The sequence below is a fragment of the Glycine soja genome, chromosome 8, assembly GCF_004193775.1.
Source record: "Glycine soja cultivar W05 chromosome 8, ASM419377v2, whole genome shotgun sequence".
NCBI classification, from domain to species: domain Eukaryota; kingdom Viridiplantae; phylum Streptophyta; class Magnoliopsida; order Fabales; family Fabaceae; genus Glycine; species Glycine soja.
In genome coordinates this window covers 46329011-46346779 of record NC_041009.1, presented here as the reverse complement: position 1 = coordinate 46346779, position 17769 = coordinate 46329011, and the positions used below count along the sequence as shown (strand labels likewise).

Below are 17769 nucleotides of genomic sequence, written 5' to 3'. Positions count from 1 at the left end.
TGCAACATTGCAACAACAGGCTCCTATGGGTTTAATTACGGAAATGGGTATTTTTAAAAATAAATTACCATAATAAATATTTTTTTTAAATTATGAAAATGAATAAATCATACTTTCATATATGATAATAAAGAATTCATATATCAAAGATTTTATTTTTTATTTGATTAATTTTTTTATAAGAATTAAAATTATATTTTAACATACAATTTCAATTTTTTTATTACTGAAAGTTAAAATCATATATAAAATACCATTTCAACACGTTTTTTTGTTAGTTGTTTAAAAAAAAAAACATGCTGTTCATATATGATTTCAACTTTTAGTGTAAAAAAATTTTGTAATGCAAAATCATATTTTGAAGCACGTTTTCTTTAAAGTAAAATTATATTTCGATTTATTTTTTTTTGTATTTTTTTAAATTTATCCTATGGTAATTTTTTAAAAAAAATTACACTATAATGGTGCAAGAGCGTGCTCCTATAAAACCATTTTACTGTTGATTCTTTAATTAATAAAACCTTAATAAGCACTACATTAAGTAATTCTTTTAATGGAAAATGAATTGCTGAAAGGATTTAATTAATACACACCAAATGTAAATATTTTTTTACACCGTCAATCAATCATAAAATACCACATCATTAAAAATATTGAGTCTTATCCTAATTATCTTAAAATTAGGATAAAATATGTTTATTCACTGAATTTTGTTTTTAGTCTCCAAACTATTACATTTTGTAATATAGTCTCCAAAATTAAAGTAACTGAATTTTATATAAAAAGAAACAGCACTTTTAGTCTTTGGGTTTACTTCCCAATTTTTACATTTTTTTAATTTAAACAAACAAAAAACATATTTTTTTATAAAATTTAATAAATTACACAATATAAAAGTCTAAAGTTTAAAAACAAGATTCAACAAAATTACATAAACTAAAAATATATTTTACGCTACAAATTATATATACACTATTCATGAATTTTGGATTGATCAATTAAGAATGAAAAAAAAAAAAACTTTACACTGCAATTAAATTCATTTCTTAATCTGTTATCAGTGTTAAATGTTATACTTTTCTTTTTTTAAAAAAAAAAAACTATTTGCAATTTTTTAAAAAGGAAAACTATTTGTAACTATTGAACAAGAGTACATGATTAGCATGAACCATGAAACGTATCAGACCAGAGAGGAGAGGTCCAATGGACATCATTGGCCTGCAAATGGCATGTAGTAAGTAGTAACGTAGTATATGGAACCAAATACTTCTACGATCTATGCAATATAAAATGGAATGTGAATATAAAATTTTATAAATATAATTGATGTATACAAAATATTTTCTATTAATTCAATGGTTGAATTTTAAAAATATGTTACTTTATTCATTGGAGTATGCTATCTCATACGGGCATGAGTTTTTTTTAATGCATACTTTTATATGGTGATGAAACCATATTACAAAGTAAAATAAAAGATGATAAAGTCGCATGTGTTACTATTTTCCCGAAAACATCACTGTTAGTTGCAGTCTCCTATCCCATTTGAGCATGAGTTATTCTATGTAAACAGGAAGAAGGTTTGGATATCCAAACAGCAAAAAATGCAGATCACTGCGGATCCCATATCCACTATCTTGCTTAAGTCCGAAATAAACGTTACCTTATGGTCTATATGTAAGTATCTCTTAGAAATGCTATTTATTACCATCAAGCATAGTTCTTGTGTTATTGCTGTATTATGTAACTTATCTGCATTCTGAGGTTTGTGTAACTTGTCTCTCCGCAGAAATTAAACGAAACTTGCTATGGAAGATAGGGCATGTGCTTCCTAAAGAAATTAAACATTTCAAGAAGCATTCTACAGCATTGAAATCTCATATGCTGAAAGTGGAGGTTGATTTGACTGTGGGGTAGCCTCTCCCTCACGTACCCGCAAGCACACATGCACATGTATACACTCACATAAGAGAAAAATACATATACACTTCTGTTATGCATGTGTATCAAACTATCAATGTAGTTCTCAAGATGTTCTAGCTGTAATCAATGCCTTGTTAAGTAATTTTAGCCTGTGCTGCTAAGCTGCTTTTTATTTAAGGATTATTAATTGATAAAGAACTACTTTTGGGTGTGTTATAAAACAATCCCTAGCTTTAAGTTAACTTCTGAGAATAGACATTTTGTTTAAACTGAGAATTTGCAAATAAAATAAAATAACTTCTCATAAAACTTAAATTACGTTTCTTTTTAGAAAAATAAGTTGTTTTTAGATTATAAACATATAAGTTTGTTTATATAAAAACATAATTTCAACCCCAATTTGTCGTTGGGCACCAGAGGAACCCATCATTTAAGGCTGTTGCTACCTGCACCTTCGACTTCAACATGGTTGGTGGATGGGTGTGCAGAAAGGGGGGATGTGTGAAATATCAAGGGTATTTTGGGAGTTTAATTTTATTTTAACTATTAAGGTGGAAAAGGGTGAGAAATAAAAAGTGCAAGAAGTAACAGCCCTAATTCTATTGGGTCAACATTACTGGATGAGGCTCGGCTAAGCACGGGCTATGGGCCTAAACCGCTCACCTGACATAGTAAGGTTAGCTGTTCCGAATTTTTAAAAAATAATTATTTATTTTTTAAAATCATTTAATAAAATTAATAAAAATAAATTAAATTAAAGTACACACTAATGTATTATGCTTGGATGGACAAGGAGAATGAGATGTACTCCAATTTAGCGACATAAGGTCATTTATATAAGGCTTTTTTAAAACATTTAATCATTATTCATATAAGGCTGCCTAAGCATTTTTTATGGATGAAAGTAGATAGATAGAAAGGACATTCACAAGGATCCAAATTGATGGTTAGGTATATGAATAATTGGATATTCTTTGCTTCTTTTACCCCCTTTACATAAAACAAACATTTTACCCCATACTAGTATAACATCTTTGTATTGCATAGCAAAACTATGTTATGTCAAAATTTAAATTTTAAAAAAAGGATTAATTAAGATCACAAAAAAATTAAAATTCAATTGATCTTTAAAACAAAGGTTTCTTTAATTTGATATAATATTTTAAAATTAATTTTTTTTAATTAAATTAAAATTAAGAAATAACATTTAAAAAATAAAATATTACAAATGAAAATTAAAATTCAATGTAAAAGAAATAATGTAATTTAATAAAATTGAGAATAAATTTTAAAAATACTCTTGTTTAAGAATGAGAAATGAGATAATTTAGCATGAGAGTAGATATAGATTGAGAAACAACCACCAACAAATTGAGCATCTACTCATTAGCGATTATTGTCCTTATGTTATTATATTAGGGACCTATCATAGTTGTGAGCCAAGTAGATTTTTGACATGAGTGGAACTAGACTTAGCATATTGTGTTTCCTCTTTCTACTCAATTCAAAATCCAAATCAATGAAAGAGTATTCACAATCTGAAGCCTGATGTACTGGATAATTAATTCATAGAACCAAAGCATATATTCTTTAATTATTCTCATTTCTCAGTGTTCTGCTCCATACTCAGATTACATCAAGTATTAGTCACGTCTGCAGGGCTATAGTTTCTTAAAATAGACACATAAATGGCAAAGCCAAATTAGAAGAAACCCAAACAACTTATATCATATATGGAAGGAAATTCAGACGATCTTTTATTTTCCTGAAGACGTATTCAACTCTGCATCATGATGGTGATTGCCATCTGCCCATCTCAGTATTCTTCATTAAAGACAATATATGCTAGCCAGAAAGCACAGATGCAGTAGTCATCTTTAATTGCTGAAATCATGCATAAAAAGCAATGCTTTCAATTTTTGAAAATAAAAATTAAAAAATATTTTTAACTTACTAAACTAATCTGAACAGCATCCCCGGAGTAAAACGTAAAGCTTAATGGATTATAAGGTGATGGTGAACTAACTTTAATGTAAACTCAAGCTAATCACAGTATCATTTGTTACCTGTTGACTGGTGTATATGGTAACATGTATTAACTAGTTTTTTGAGGATAAGCCAATAGATGAATTGAAATGCTTTGAGTTATGTGAATCCATGCATGCATAAAACCCTATTGCATTAATTTGGAAAGATAGTAAATGAATCTGATTTGTTAAAACAATTTAAGTATGAACATTATGATAAAACATTTAAGGATAAACGATGCACAATTATAGAATGCTGATAACACATGTAATAATTACAAGCTGATAAAAAAATTAAATAGTTACAAGAAGGTTAGAAATTAAGTATGTTCTTGAAGAGTAGATGGAAACCATGCTTATTACCTCAACTGAATCACTAACAAATCAGTTATTTTTTAAGGTAAATAATTTATTATTACCTTGTGAATTTGTTAACAGATCAGTAAGTTTCTTTTTTTTAAAAGGATGTAAAATTAATAATGTATAGAAGTTTAAGTTTAAATTAATTTTTGCCTTAAATATGTTTTTAATTCTCTAAATTTAAAGGTTCTTTTTTAGTTTTTAAAATTCACAAAATATTCCTTTTAGTCTTTCTGTGTGAGTCAAACTTGGAATAATAGATTTATATTTTGTGATAATCTTTTATCATCAATTTTTTTTAATATATAATTTTTTTTATTTTATATTAGTTGCTGAATTTAGTGATCAAACTTCAAATGCTAAAAATAGTGACCGATAATTTGGTGGCAGACACAAAACCTAAATAGCCACCGAATTAATTTTCTAAAATTGCCACTGAATTAGCCTTCCAAAATTGCCACTGGATTAGCAACGCTAATTATATTTTTAACTTAGCGACAGACGATAAAAATAGTGACTGGGGGATTCACTGCCAGATTGAATATTTCTGCAGCTGCTATTATCAATCGCTAAATTTTTTATTTAGCGACCGACTAATGTTCTATTTGTGACGGATTTTTTGCTACCGATGACATGGGGTCACTAAATCTGTGACAACAATGATCAGCGACTTATATAGTCATTTTAGCAACCAGTTCTTCCGTTTCTAAATTTAGCTCTATTTTGTAGTGTAAAAAATCATTCATTGCTTTAATTTTTTTTATTGACTTGATTATTATGACAGTTTTAAATCATAAGAAAATTAAACCTTCAAATATAAATAGAAAATTAAATTCTAATTAAAAATTGTCATAAATTATAAATTTTTTATTCTTTATTTGACTCACAATGTGCAAAAAAATTAAAAACAATATTTTACGAATTTCAGAAAATAAAAAATAACTTTAAATTTAAAGAATTAAAAAAATTATTCAAATTTAACGGATTAAAAATACATTTATAATTCTTATTTTTTTGTATGTTTAACAAATCCACCGTGTGACTTATGAAAGTCTCATTTTTCGTGTTTGATTTTACGCTCAATAAAGGAGTTGATTTCAGGGTTATAAACATTTCAAATCAAATTTATTTTTGTGCAAGGTTAGCAAGTGCGTTTCTGCATGTTTTAAGTAAACTAGTCTAATTTTTAAGAACAAATCATGATGTTTTGGACACTTATAGATAATAGACTGTTTAACACCACCCGACCTTGCCGACAAAGTAAAAGGGCACGATTTGTTAGAACGTCTTTCATAGATTTGATATGATAGAAACAAACATAAAGGTATTTTTTTTCTTTTCTGAATAGAATAATATTAACACAAAATAAACAAGGGTAAAGTAATTTTGGTGGGTGGAAATACTGACATCATTTAAACAGTAGAATTGACTTTATTTCTGGATCCTTTTGCGTTCCAAAACAAAGGGCAAGGGGGCTTCAACTCAAATTTCATGAATCCATTGAATTCTTTTTGTCAAAACTTATCCAACTTCGTTTTAAGGGCAGTGGACGTGTGAGACATAGCTTTCAATATTATTTGTGCCCCACTCTTGAAGGTCCTAATAAGCATATTTTCTTCTTCAGTTCTTAGGATATCAAAATAACTCAAATCGATCGACTGGTCTTTCGAGTTTGGTACACCACTAGAAGAACTTCATATATTAACCATCACCCATTCAAGTAAAGTGCCCTTAAATGTACTTCAACCCTTGTTCCATGTCAATACATTTTTTTTTCTTCTCTTTATTTTCTTTCAACTTTTGAACTCAACAGCACATGTTACCATAAATACATGACATTGCATGATAAAAAAAAAGAATATATGACATTATTGGTGTTGCATATGACTCCAACGAAAACAAATTTTGAGGTGTTATCCTTTGATGAAGTTCATTCTCTTGGCAATGATACAAGTGCATTTCATAATTATTGTCGAGTCGTATTCTTACGGGCACAACAAAAGAGTTTGGATGGAATGATCATATAGGCTATATACAATTGAGAACTCTAATCATGAAATTTTGTTTTATTATTATTATTATTGCCATCATCAAAATCCACACACATGTAGTATTTTTCAACCATATCAACACATATGTTTCTGTAAAAAAAAGAGTATCAACAGATATAACATATAAGACCATAATTTCCTAAATATCCTTATATTGTTAATTGAACATTTTTTAATATATTTAATACTAAATTATAGGTAATAAAATAAATATAAATATACAAAACATATATGTATCTAATAATGTTTAAAAAACAACTTCTTAAAAAGCATGTCATTTGTTTTATTTGTACTAAATTAATTATCCGTTTGACGCAATATATTACTATTTTTTTATGACACGCAAGAGATTACTAAGTAATAAGCCTATTTATTAAATCGTTATGAATATATGTGTGTGTAAAATTTCAATTTTATGCAATAAAAATATATGAATTATCACCGTCAGGCTCAAGCAAAGGGGATGAAAGGCAAAGATCCAATAATCCAGGGGCATGTGCAAATGAGGCCACGCGCACATCTTTCAAACAATTGCATCAGGTGTCAACTCATCTTTATACACGTAAGTGTGTTTAGTTGAGATTATATTTTTAATAATTTTATTTACTAAACAATAAAAAATAAATATTTAAAAATAAGTTGATTAGGTGAATTAATTAAATATACATTCAAGTTAATTTGCATTCATCAATATCTTAATATAATTCTTAATTAAAATATGAAGGATATTTATAAATTTTATAATTTATCGAGGTCAATTTAATCATGCAAATATTCATTATGGCACAATTTATCATGAATTGAAAATATTGAAAAATAAAATTATATAGTTGATACTATAAAAATATTCATTTCGTATTAAACCTTTACTAGGGAATGATATAGTGAGAATGCTTATCCTCTTTATGACAAATATTCATTTTTTATTCACTTATGAAAAAAAAATATTGAATGTGAAACAAATTTTATAATCACATTAAATGAGAGTATTCTTTTTTTCAACGGACAATAAAATGCTATCTGATTAAACTAATAATTCCATTAATTGATATACAAAATAATTAATTAAATACTCAACAAATTATGCATATAATAAAAAATGCATATTTAAAAAAATTTATTTATACTTTAGGATGTATTCTTTAATTAATCAATTATTTCAATTTAAACAAAGTTATTTAATTCATATTTTAAAAACCTTATTGAATTAGTTGCTTATAATGTTAAAAAGAATTATTAAATATTTCTAGTTCACATTTTAATTTTTATTTCTTTTTTTAAAAAAAAACTTGTGCAATACACAAATACTTGCTATTTTGCAAATATTTCAGAGGTATAAATTTTAATAGAAACAATTAAACATGCAAGGTTTTTCTCGGTTAAATATTCGTACATATTTTGCATCCGGGTAAATGTTCACACATTTGTAATGTAACACATATAAAATTGAAGATCTCCTGAACAAAATGGCTACTTAAAGTTAAAACCTTAAAGGTAATAAAATGATTTTTAAAAACATGAACAAAAATAAGAGTAAATCATATTCTCATCCAAAATTTGCATTCACAGTCCCGGGCCATGCAAGGTAATAGCACACAAAGCCGAACCGATTCGGTTCAGTTCGACCCGGTTCGCTGCACTTAATGCATGGGCCGGTCGACCCGGTTCTCACATTACTGCTCACACATTAAAATTATTGATGGAACCCATACGTCTCCGTTTCCCAGAATTCTTGTCGGAGAATGACACGAATTCGCCACGTGTCCTCATCCTGCAACCTACGTGTACAACATCGATAACTCCACCACGTGTAAATGCGGGTGCAGCATTCGAGCACGGTAGCCGAGCGTAGCGGAACAAAACCCTTCGGAGCGAGAGGCGTACGACTGTAAGAAAGAGGGTACAGTATATTAGCGTAGTACCGGGTGCAGCAGATCGCGCCCCGTGGCGAAGACGAGTACAAAACAAGTTTTACCAACGCGGCGTGCCAGCTGTAAGGGCCGTGAAGTCCGTGATTGCGTGCAGGATGGGCCATGGGGACCCACCTATTCCCTCAGTCTCGCTACACTACACACTTCCCATCTCATTAATCATATACTAATTTATCTAATGTTCCAAGTATTATTACTATTTTTTATTTTTTAAAAAATATGAGTTTTTGTATGCAGATGGATGAACTATCACTTACCTGTCATGCTGGCCAGTACCCACTTCCTTCTTGTCAGCAATCTCACTCAATGATATACCTTTAAATTTTATTTTTCTAATATACAGTGTTACCAGTTTTTATATTTTGTTCTGTTTTATTTGTTCAAAGGAAAATTAGTTATTTTTCCAGTGAAAACATGGTTTAACTCAAATGTCTTCTTGTTTGTTTTTAACACGGGATGTTTTTTTTATATGTTTTAATATAAATTTATGGAAAATTTAGTTTATATTATGTAGTTACAGTTTAATTTTTGGGAAAATTCTATTACTCAGCATTTCTATCATAATCAAATAAAGTTGTCTCCAGCAAAAAAATACTCTTGTTCTATAACAGAAAAAAAAAATGGTTTGAATTCAATGTTCTATTCAAGTTTTGCAGGTGAACATTTCTGTATCTTCATAAGCAGGGTTTTAGATTTTATTCGACAAGCACGCGTGCTGAATGAACTTTCATTAATTGTTAAAACTAAGTTATACCTAATGTTTCTATTCCACCTTTGTTGGTGAACATTTCAGTTTATTCATATGCAGGGTATACATTTTTCTTTGACAGCCATGCTTGCTGAATGAACTTTCATTAACGACAATATAGTAGTTGAATAACATTTCCAATGTTTCGACAAGACGTTATATATGTTACCGACACCATTAGCTTATAGTCACTGTAAGAGTAAAGCTATTTTTCCAACCATTGAGGATAATATATATATATATATATATATATATATATATATATATATATATATATATATATATATATATATATATATATATTTGCACAATGTAGTAAAGAAATCACATTCCTTTAAAAAGATATTATATTCCTTTAAGCAAGAAAAGCTTTCCATTTATAATGATATAAGCTCTATTTCTTTATCCAATAGTGGGTTTTTTTTTCAGAACCAATAATGGGTTATATTTTTTAATTTTATAGAGCCATTTAACAATATACTTACTAACTAAAATGTGAGGTAAATAGAGAAAGAAAATGAAATATTTGTACTACAAATCAATCGCTTAGTTATTCGATCGTTATCAATTGGTTGACTAAAAATTATGTAATAAATGTTATTGGTGTTTTTCAGTTTTATTTGAAATTGAAACTTCTGCCACAGTACATTAATTGAACAATACGCGTTCCATTCTAAAATCAACATTTCTTTTTATATTACCATATAATCATAATTATATAAATGAACATTAAAATAGTCAATAAAATAATTTAATGATATGAAATAAGTGATGATCCAAAAAAAATTATGTGGTGACAAAATTTCTATAAATAAATTTGTGGGAGCAAACTTATCTTAAAGCAATTTTTTATAATTTATTTTATATTATGGAGCAATTTATAACTACATATATATTATATTAGTAATTTTTAAAACTTTGTGGCGGCAATTGCCCCATTCTTATATAATTGAATCCGTCTCTCGGATGGAATTTATGTAAATTGCATAGAAATTCATTCTTTGTTAATTAATTTTTTTCCTTATAATTTTTTGTAAGAAAAAAGAATTATTCTAAAATAGTTGTCATTTTAGTTTTTTAATGTAATATTAATTATCTTGGTATATAATTGTCCTATTAATGGTGGATAATCTATAAATAAATTAATAATAATATAAGGTTAATTTTATAAAATTATCATTTTATTTTATCTATTTATTATTTTTTCTTTATCTATGTAAAATAACTTATTAGGATAATTATTTTCAGCGGAGGGAGTGATTATCAGTCAATTAGTAGTATATAATAAAATTTAAATATTTATTATAAAATCAAAAGTTAATAAAAGAATTAAAAACTTAACTTACGTATAAGAGTATCTTAATCCATAGTATCAAATAGATCAATAATTTTGTATTTATTCAAATTAAATTTTTCCATAATTCTAGTTTTAATTTTTTTTTACGCAAGTTTAAATTTTTTTTAACATACCATGAAAATGTAATATCGCAACTCAAATATTTAGATACAAAAAAGTCCAAACTATTAATTACACTTCATTTGTTATTTTGACAGATCGCCAGTTATAAAACTAATATGACATTAAATTTTTATATGAAGTCAAACTTGATGACATTATTAAATTAGCTTTTTCCAAAATAACTTAAGAATAATGGTCAATTAAATAGTTTTATTGTATAACTATTTTCAGTTTAAATATAATTTATATTTAAATTTATAAAAGTATAAAAAAATTATTTAGATGGAACTTAAAATTAATTTTTATTCATTAATAAGTACTATTTTATGTGAGTCTCCTTAAATAATTTGGGTCCACTTCCTCTTAATTAGGCTAATAGTAATGCTTAATTAATTATGATAACATAGAGAGTATTAAAAGTAAAATGCGTTATTGACATTGTCTCTGTCAATTGTAAGAACGAAAATGCTAAGTCTTTTGGAAAAAAAACTACTTCTTTTAAACATATAATTAATTAAACATATAATAAGAATGAATTATAGATTACAACAACTGATTAAACTCTTTCACTCTGTAATCTTTAAGTAAAAAATAAAACACCTTGTAATTAAATTAAAGATTCCAACCTATAACTAATTTGCAATATTTCTTCCTTTTTATTGAGTAAAAATATAATTTGTGTCGTTTTAATCCCTAAAATTGTTTGTTTATATAAACTAACTTTTCAAAGAGATGAGTTAGTTGATAACTTCGAAAGAAGAATTTCCTTGTAAAATAATAATCCAGAGTCAATTTGCATAAAGAAACACTGATCTTGATGACCAAATAGTACAATTGCAGTTTCTAAGAGACCAAATTACACATTTTTTTAATTATTTTAATCTATAAGACACATGATCATTTTTAATTAGTAAATCAATAAAATAAAATAAAATAAAGAGTGTTCGAGAATATGCTTGATATCTTCAGTTTAAAAAAATATTTAGTTTATTTTAAAAAATTTATTATTTGTTTGAAATCTTTAGGATATGATATAAATTTAAAAAATATCATGAATTTGTTTAGATAAAAATAAGGATTTGATCTTATCTTTTTAGAAGATTAAGAATTTGATTTTAAGACTAAGATAATGTTAGTATTTAAATTTTGTATTACACTTTTTCTCTACATATACAACTCATGAATAAAATTAAATATTCTAAAAACTTCTATACAAAATATACCTACTTCTTTCTTACAAATATATCACTTCACACACAAAAGAAAAGAAAAAAAAAACCATCAAAACTTGGGGGATAAGCCTAGGAGAATATTACCACTTTTCTCTCTCTAACTCTCACATCTTTGAGAGTGAAAGACTTGCGGATCAATTATGCCAATACACAAACCAAGGAAGTGAGATATTAGTAGTATTAATATAAGGAGCATAAAGTCTAGTGAGAGACAGAGAGAGAAAACAAACTAAGGTGGAGTTATGAGCTTGTTGTGTCTTTATGGTAATGTCCTTGTTTTCCTCTCAACAGTTAAATGTTACCGAGAATAGAAGCCAGCCGAATAATAAAAGCAGCCAAACCGGCACATAGAAAGAAAGAGACTCACTCTCACACAATTGACACAAAACACAAGCACACACAAATTTCCTTTCTTTTTTTAAAGAAGAGAAGCAACACGTAAAGGAGAGAGAGAAAGAAGAGAAGATGAAACATAGTGCTTCCTCCACTGATATTCTCTGCTTCTCCATTCCCTGAACCAAAATTTTCAATTTTTAATACATATAAACTTCTGGGGTTGTTTGTTGTTGTAAAAGTTGAAGGCTTTTGGGGGGTGTCTGATCCATTAGGATCATCATCATTCATCAGCACATGGCAAAGCCAGGGGTGTTGGAGTCTGATCCAGGGGTGATGGTGAAGAAGGCCAAAGAGTTGAAGAGGGAGCTTCAGAGGTTGGTGAAGTCTATTGTGCATGATGAGGATTGCAGCACTGAGACCATTGATCAGGCCAAAGAGACTCTCTGTGTTCTCAAGGAGTTGAAGCTCAGAAACAGGTCTTCACTGTCTCTGAAGCTTCACAACAAGAGTGTCGCTTCTTCTTGCCCTGATGAATTCAAGTGCCCTCTTTCCAAGGAATTGATGAGAGATCCTGTCATTGTGGCTTCTGGTCAGGTTAGTGTCACAATTTTCAAGTGTATAACAAGAATTCTGAATCTTCCAACAATTTTCTTTTTCTTTTTCTATTAATCCTCTTATTTAGCAGGTACTAGTAAGTTATAATTTTTAAGAGATTAAATGCATTTGTTTTTTTTTTTCATTTAATACCCTTAAATGAAATGTTATAAATATTTGTAAAAAAAAAAAGTCTGAAGAGTAATAATGATAATAACAATTTGATGTGTTTATGGTTTCTGAGAAAATGCTGGAAACAGAAGGAAAGACAAAATACAATAAAACTGGGGTGTTGTTATTATTATTGCTATTAATTTTAATAAATATCTTGGTGCCTAGAAAAATGAGTTGATGAATTATTCTGGTGTGGCATAAAGGGGTAGAAAGTTCTTAACAAAAATGTTTTTTTTTAATTTCTATTTTCTTTTGGAATTAAGTTTAACTAAAGTGGAGATATAGAATCTGATTTTGGCCTTTTGTCCATCTCTCTTTTCTGGAATTTCTGTACTTTATTCCATGTTAAGTGACTAAAAGGTATGGGAAAGATAGAAAAGGAATATATTCAGCTCTTTACTAGTCCAGTGCAGAACCTTAGAGATATATATTTTTTTAATTTATTTAATGAAGTTAATAATATAGTTCATATTATCTATTTTAACAAATGTGAAGATAAATCGTTTCAGCATTTGGAATTGTAGTTTTCTCTTTGTCTTTCTGTTTCTTCTTGTTTATTTTTTCTTCTTCAATCAAAACAGTTTTTAACCTGTTTGATTGTTTTGCTTTTACATTTTGCTGTTCAATGTGAGTGGGACTTGCTGGATTTTATTTTGGAATTGTTTTACATTTGCTGTCAATGGAAGTTCAATGCCAAGTACTTTTTGTTTGATTTGCGGAATTTCTGTGATCTTCCCTCTATTTATGTTGTTAGCTTTACTGCATTCATGTTTCAAATGTATGTTTCAAGAAACAAAAAAGAGGAAAAAGAAAAAGGAAAAGGGCAATTTGATGATATGCCTATGATAGCCATTGTGGATGGAAAGAGAAAGAGTGGGGAGGTGAAAAAAGAATAATATTCTCTGTTCATAAATGTGATTCTTGTGAGTGAGTGAGTGGCGGTGGTGATTGTATCTTTGTGTAGAACTTTTGACTGGTTTTCTCAAAAGGGAATAATTAAATTCTAGTGTTCTTGGCCTTTTTCTTTTTCCAAATTAGTACAGTGATGTCTTCCACCACCGTGACTACCTTTTTTTTTCCCTTTCTTTCTGTCCTAAGCCTTTTTCTGTGCAATGATATTTCTGAATTCTGATTGGTTTTGAGTGAATCAGTGATGGTTTGGAACAAATTTGAGATTGTGCAGATATTTTCCCTGTCTAATTATGAACAATGATTCATTTTGTTTCCCTCTTTTGGTTGCTAATATGTAGCATCGTTTGGTGTCAATTATGCAGACATATGACAGACCTTTCATTCAAAAATGGCTAAATGCTGGAAATAGGACTTGCCCTCGGACACATCAAGTCCTTTCACACACTGTGCTTACACCAAATCATCTAATAAGGGAAATGATTGAGCAATGGTCTAAAAACCAGGGGATTGAATTGTCGAATACTGTTCAATATATTGATGAGGAAGGTTTAAACGAAGCCGACCGTGAGCATTTTCTTTGTTTGCTTAAGAAAATGTCATCAACACTTTCTGATCAGAAGACGGCTGCAAAAGAACTGCGCTTGCTGACAAAAAAGTATCCTTGTTTCCGGGTACTCTTCTGTGATTCTGCAGATGCCATTCCCCAATTGCTTAAGCCAATTTGTGGCAGTGATTCTTTTGGTAGTGTTCACCCTGATCTCCAAGAAGATGTAATCACAACACTCCTCAACATCTCTATTCATGATAACAACAAAAAGCTAGTGGCTGAAACTCCTATGGTAATTCCTCTCCTTATGAGAGCATTGAGATCCGGAACAATTGAAACGAGGAGCAATGCCGCAGCTGCGCTTTTCACTTTATCAGCTCTCGACTCAAACAAGGAACTCATAGGGAAATCTGGAGTTTTGAAGCCGTTAATTGACCTCTTGGAAGAAGGGCATCCCTTAGCCATGAAGGATGTTGCTTCAGCAATTTTTAACATATGTGTAATGCATGAGAACAAGGCAAGAGCCGAGAAGGACGGCGCAGTGAGGGTGATTTTGGCAAAGATAAATAAGCAGATTCATGTTGCTGAGTTACTAGCTATTCTTGCACTGCTTTCAAGTCACCAGAGGGCTGTTCATGACATGGGAGATCTTGGAGCTGTTCCTAGCTTGCTGAGGATCATCAGAGAGAGCTCATGCGAACGCAACAAGGAGAATTGTGTAGCAATCCTTCAAACCATTTGTCTGTATGATAGATCAAAGTTGAAGGAAATAAGGGAAGAGGAGAACAGCCACAAAACAATCTCTGAGCTAGCAAAGCATGGAACATCAAGGGCTAAGAGGAAAGCTAGTGGAATTCTTGAGAGATTGAATAGGGCTGTTAATATCACACACACTGCATAATGTCTCTTGAGCCCTCTCTCAAGGTACATTACATCGTATATTCTGCATTTGTCTCCAGAAACTCTAAGTTGTTTAAAGTTAAAATCAGTCAGAAATTCTGTCTCTTCACCAATTTTTGTACATTCTTTTTTCTTAACGAAGTCATTCTCATGTTCATCAGTTAGTGACCAAATAAAGTCATGTGCTCTGTCTCTAAATTATTCAAAATCTTCTACAGGACTCTCCAAGGATGTTTGGGCTTAAAACTTTTGGTTATGTTTATAATATATTATCTCTATTTTTACTTTGCTTAGTGTTATGGAGAAGATCATTAAGATAGAAAAAAACTAGTTTAGTGAAAGCCTTTATGGTTTCTTACTTTCATGGTATCACTGCATTGCACCTGTTTAACTAACCATGACAAATGCCAACTTGTACAATGCTTAATCAATCACGTTCCTTGCTAATAATGATGAATAGGGGGGAAAAAAGGATCACTGGCAATAACTAGTTTCATACTTCCAATTCTGGAAATTTGGTTAGATAGAATAATTTGTAAACCTATTTTATTTTATTTGTCAATGTAACAACACAATTCTATTATTTATTCATTTATTTCTTAGCTAATTCTCTCCTCCTGAGAGATTGAGCTTATCTATACTGGCTGATTGTTAATTTATTTAAAATAAACATTTTAAATGGATCTTAATATCTTAAGAGATTAATCCTAGGATACCGTGAATTAAAAAATGATTTAATTTTAAAAATAGTATAAATAATTTTTTTAGACCATAAGTATCCATCGTTGGTGGGATTTGTCTAAGAACATCAGTCTTAAATCAAATTGCAAATATCATAAGACAACTTGTTGTGATGACCACGAAATAAATCATGGCTGCTACGTAGGTAGGTGGCTGAAATTAGAAAGGTATCTCTTATTCCTCTTTCCATTGGTAATGGTTGTAAAAAGAATGGGAGGAAAGATCCATACGCAGCAAGCAACAAAGAAAAGGATAAAAATGTGAAAATGAATGGAAACAATATCACTTCACAAGTCACAAGGGACCAAATTTACTTAGAAAAACAGATTGAAAAAAACAAAATGATTGGAGAAAATATCACTTCACGACTCACAAGGAATCTATTTCTCTCTTGTTTCCATTTGGTCTTAGTTCATGTACAGGACATAATATAGAACTCATCCAATCAATGGGTACAGGAATAATTGACATTCCCTCACTTAAGTTCAAGTTAGATTTATGTGTGGATGTAAATTATACTATAAACCTGTTGCAGTCTTCGTCTTTATTTACGTGTTTTAAAAGGGCAATTCACCATTGAAATAGATTTGGAAGAAGCTCACGAGGAGGGAAAACAAGAAAAATGAAAAGAGAGAATATAATGTGGAGTTTAAAATTCAAAGGTAGAAGAGAAGTTTAATAAGAAATAAATTAGAGTGAGAATAAGATAAAATAAACATGATGAAGTTTGTGGAACGGGTTATGATGGATAAAGATTTTTTTACATGGGTACTGAGACTTTGGATTGGACAGATTTTCCGTGGAAGATAAATGTCATGTATGACTCATATTTTATGAGCGAATAGATGCTTGAGCAGAGAGTGTGCAGTATGGTACAGGAATGATAATATGATATTGCAATATGTATGTAGGTTTATATCATATATACTGATATAATCCTATTTGCTTATAAATAATAGAAATAATCCTTCTACTCCAAAGGATGTAAGCACTTAGTGAAATTAGTTAAATCTCGTGTCGGTGTGTGCATGTTGTTATTCTATTTTAGAATTTTGGTTATTATTATTATTATTAATAAATAATATATAAATTGTGGTATGAAAGAAAAGTTGTGCTAAATGTTGGATTAAGGTGGAATTGTATCTCTTTTATTTCAGGTAGTCAAAATGTTGATTCTCAATTTGCAATTCATTTATTATTGAATGAGGATTTCTTTTGTAGTATAAAGGCTTGATTTAATTTGGTGCTCAAATTATTTTAAATGATTTAATTTGGTCCTCAAATTTTAAAAAAATTAATTTGATTATCAATTTTTTAAAAAGTGAATTAATTTGATCTTTAAATTATTTTAAATGACTTAATTTGATTCTCAATTTCTTAAAATTTTGAAAATGAAATGGATTTATTTTTAAATAATTCAATTTAATTTTCAAAACCAAATTGATTCTTTTTTAAAAATTGTTAAATTAATTTGGTCCTTAACTTAATCCCGTATTAGGCACCCAAAGACCCATTCCCTTATTATTTTTTTTTTTTTTAACGTGGCTCATAACTTTCACTCATTGACTCCCTTTTTTAGCCCAATTTTATTTAATACCCATAGGTACTTTTATCATGCCACTTAACATTACCAAATTACTTAATTAAATATTCTATAATTTTGGATTAAGAGGTCAACCCATTCATTTGGGTCCGAATGCCCCTTTCCAAGGCATTCGAATTTAACTTTTAAGCCATGAAGTGAAATACCAATATTTAATTCTCTAATTAATCAAACTTTTTACCTTATATGGGTTGTTTGGCTTCAGATTTTTTTCCCCCACAAATGGTAAGG

The 17769-nt window shown here is 29.1% G+C and overlaps 1 protein-coding gene across 1 annotated transcript; it reads left to right on the top strand.

Moving 5' to 3' along the window:
• Positions 1-11901: 11901 nt before the first annotated feature.
• LOC114423688 (U-box domain-containing protein 9-like) lies at positions 11902-15480 on the top strand. Its single transcript, XM_028390533.1, has 2 exons — positions 11902-12661; positions 14110-15480. Exons 1-2 carry the CDS (start codon positions 12362-12364, stop codon positions 15193-15195), a joined length of 1386 nt encoding a protein of 461 aa, XP_028246334.1. The 5' UTR covers positions 11902-12361; the 3' UTR covers positions 15196-15480.
• Positions 15481-17769: the final 2289 nt, after the last annotated feature.

Excerpts from the sequence above, each read along its gene's own strand:
- LOC114423688 (XM_028390533.1), top strand. The coding sequence starts at position 12,362 with ATGGCAAAGCCAGGGGTGTTGGAGTCTGATCCAGGGGTGATGGTGAAG. Across the intron at positions 12,662-14,109 it reads TCATTGTGGCTTCTGGTCAG|ACATATGACAGACCTTTCAT; the intron begins GTTAGTGTCACA and ends TCAATTATGCAG.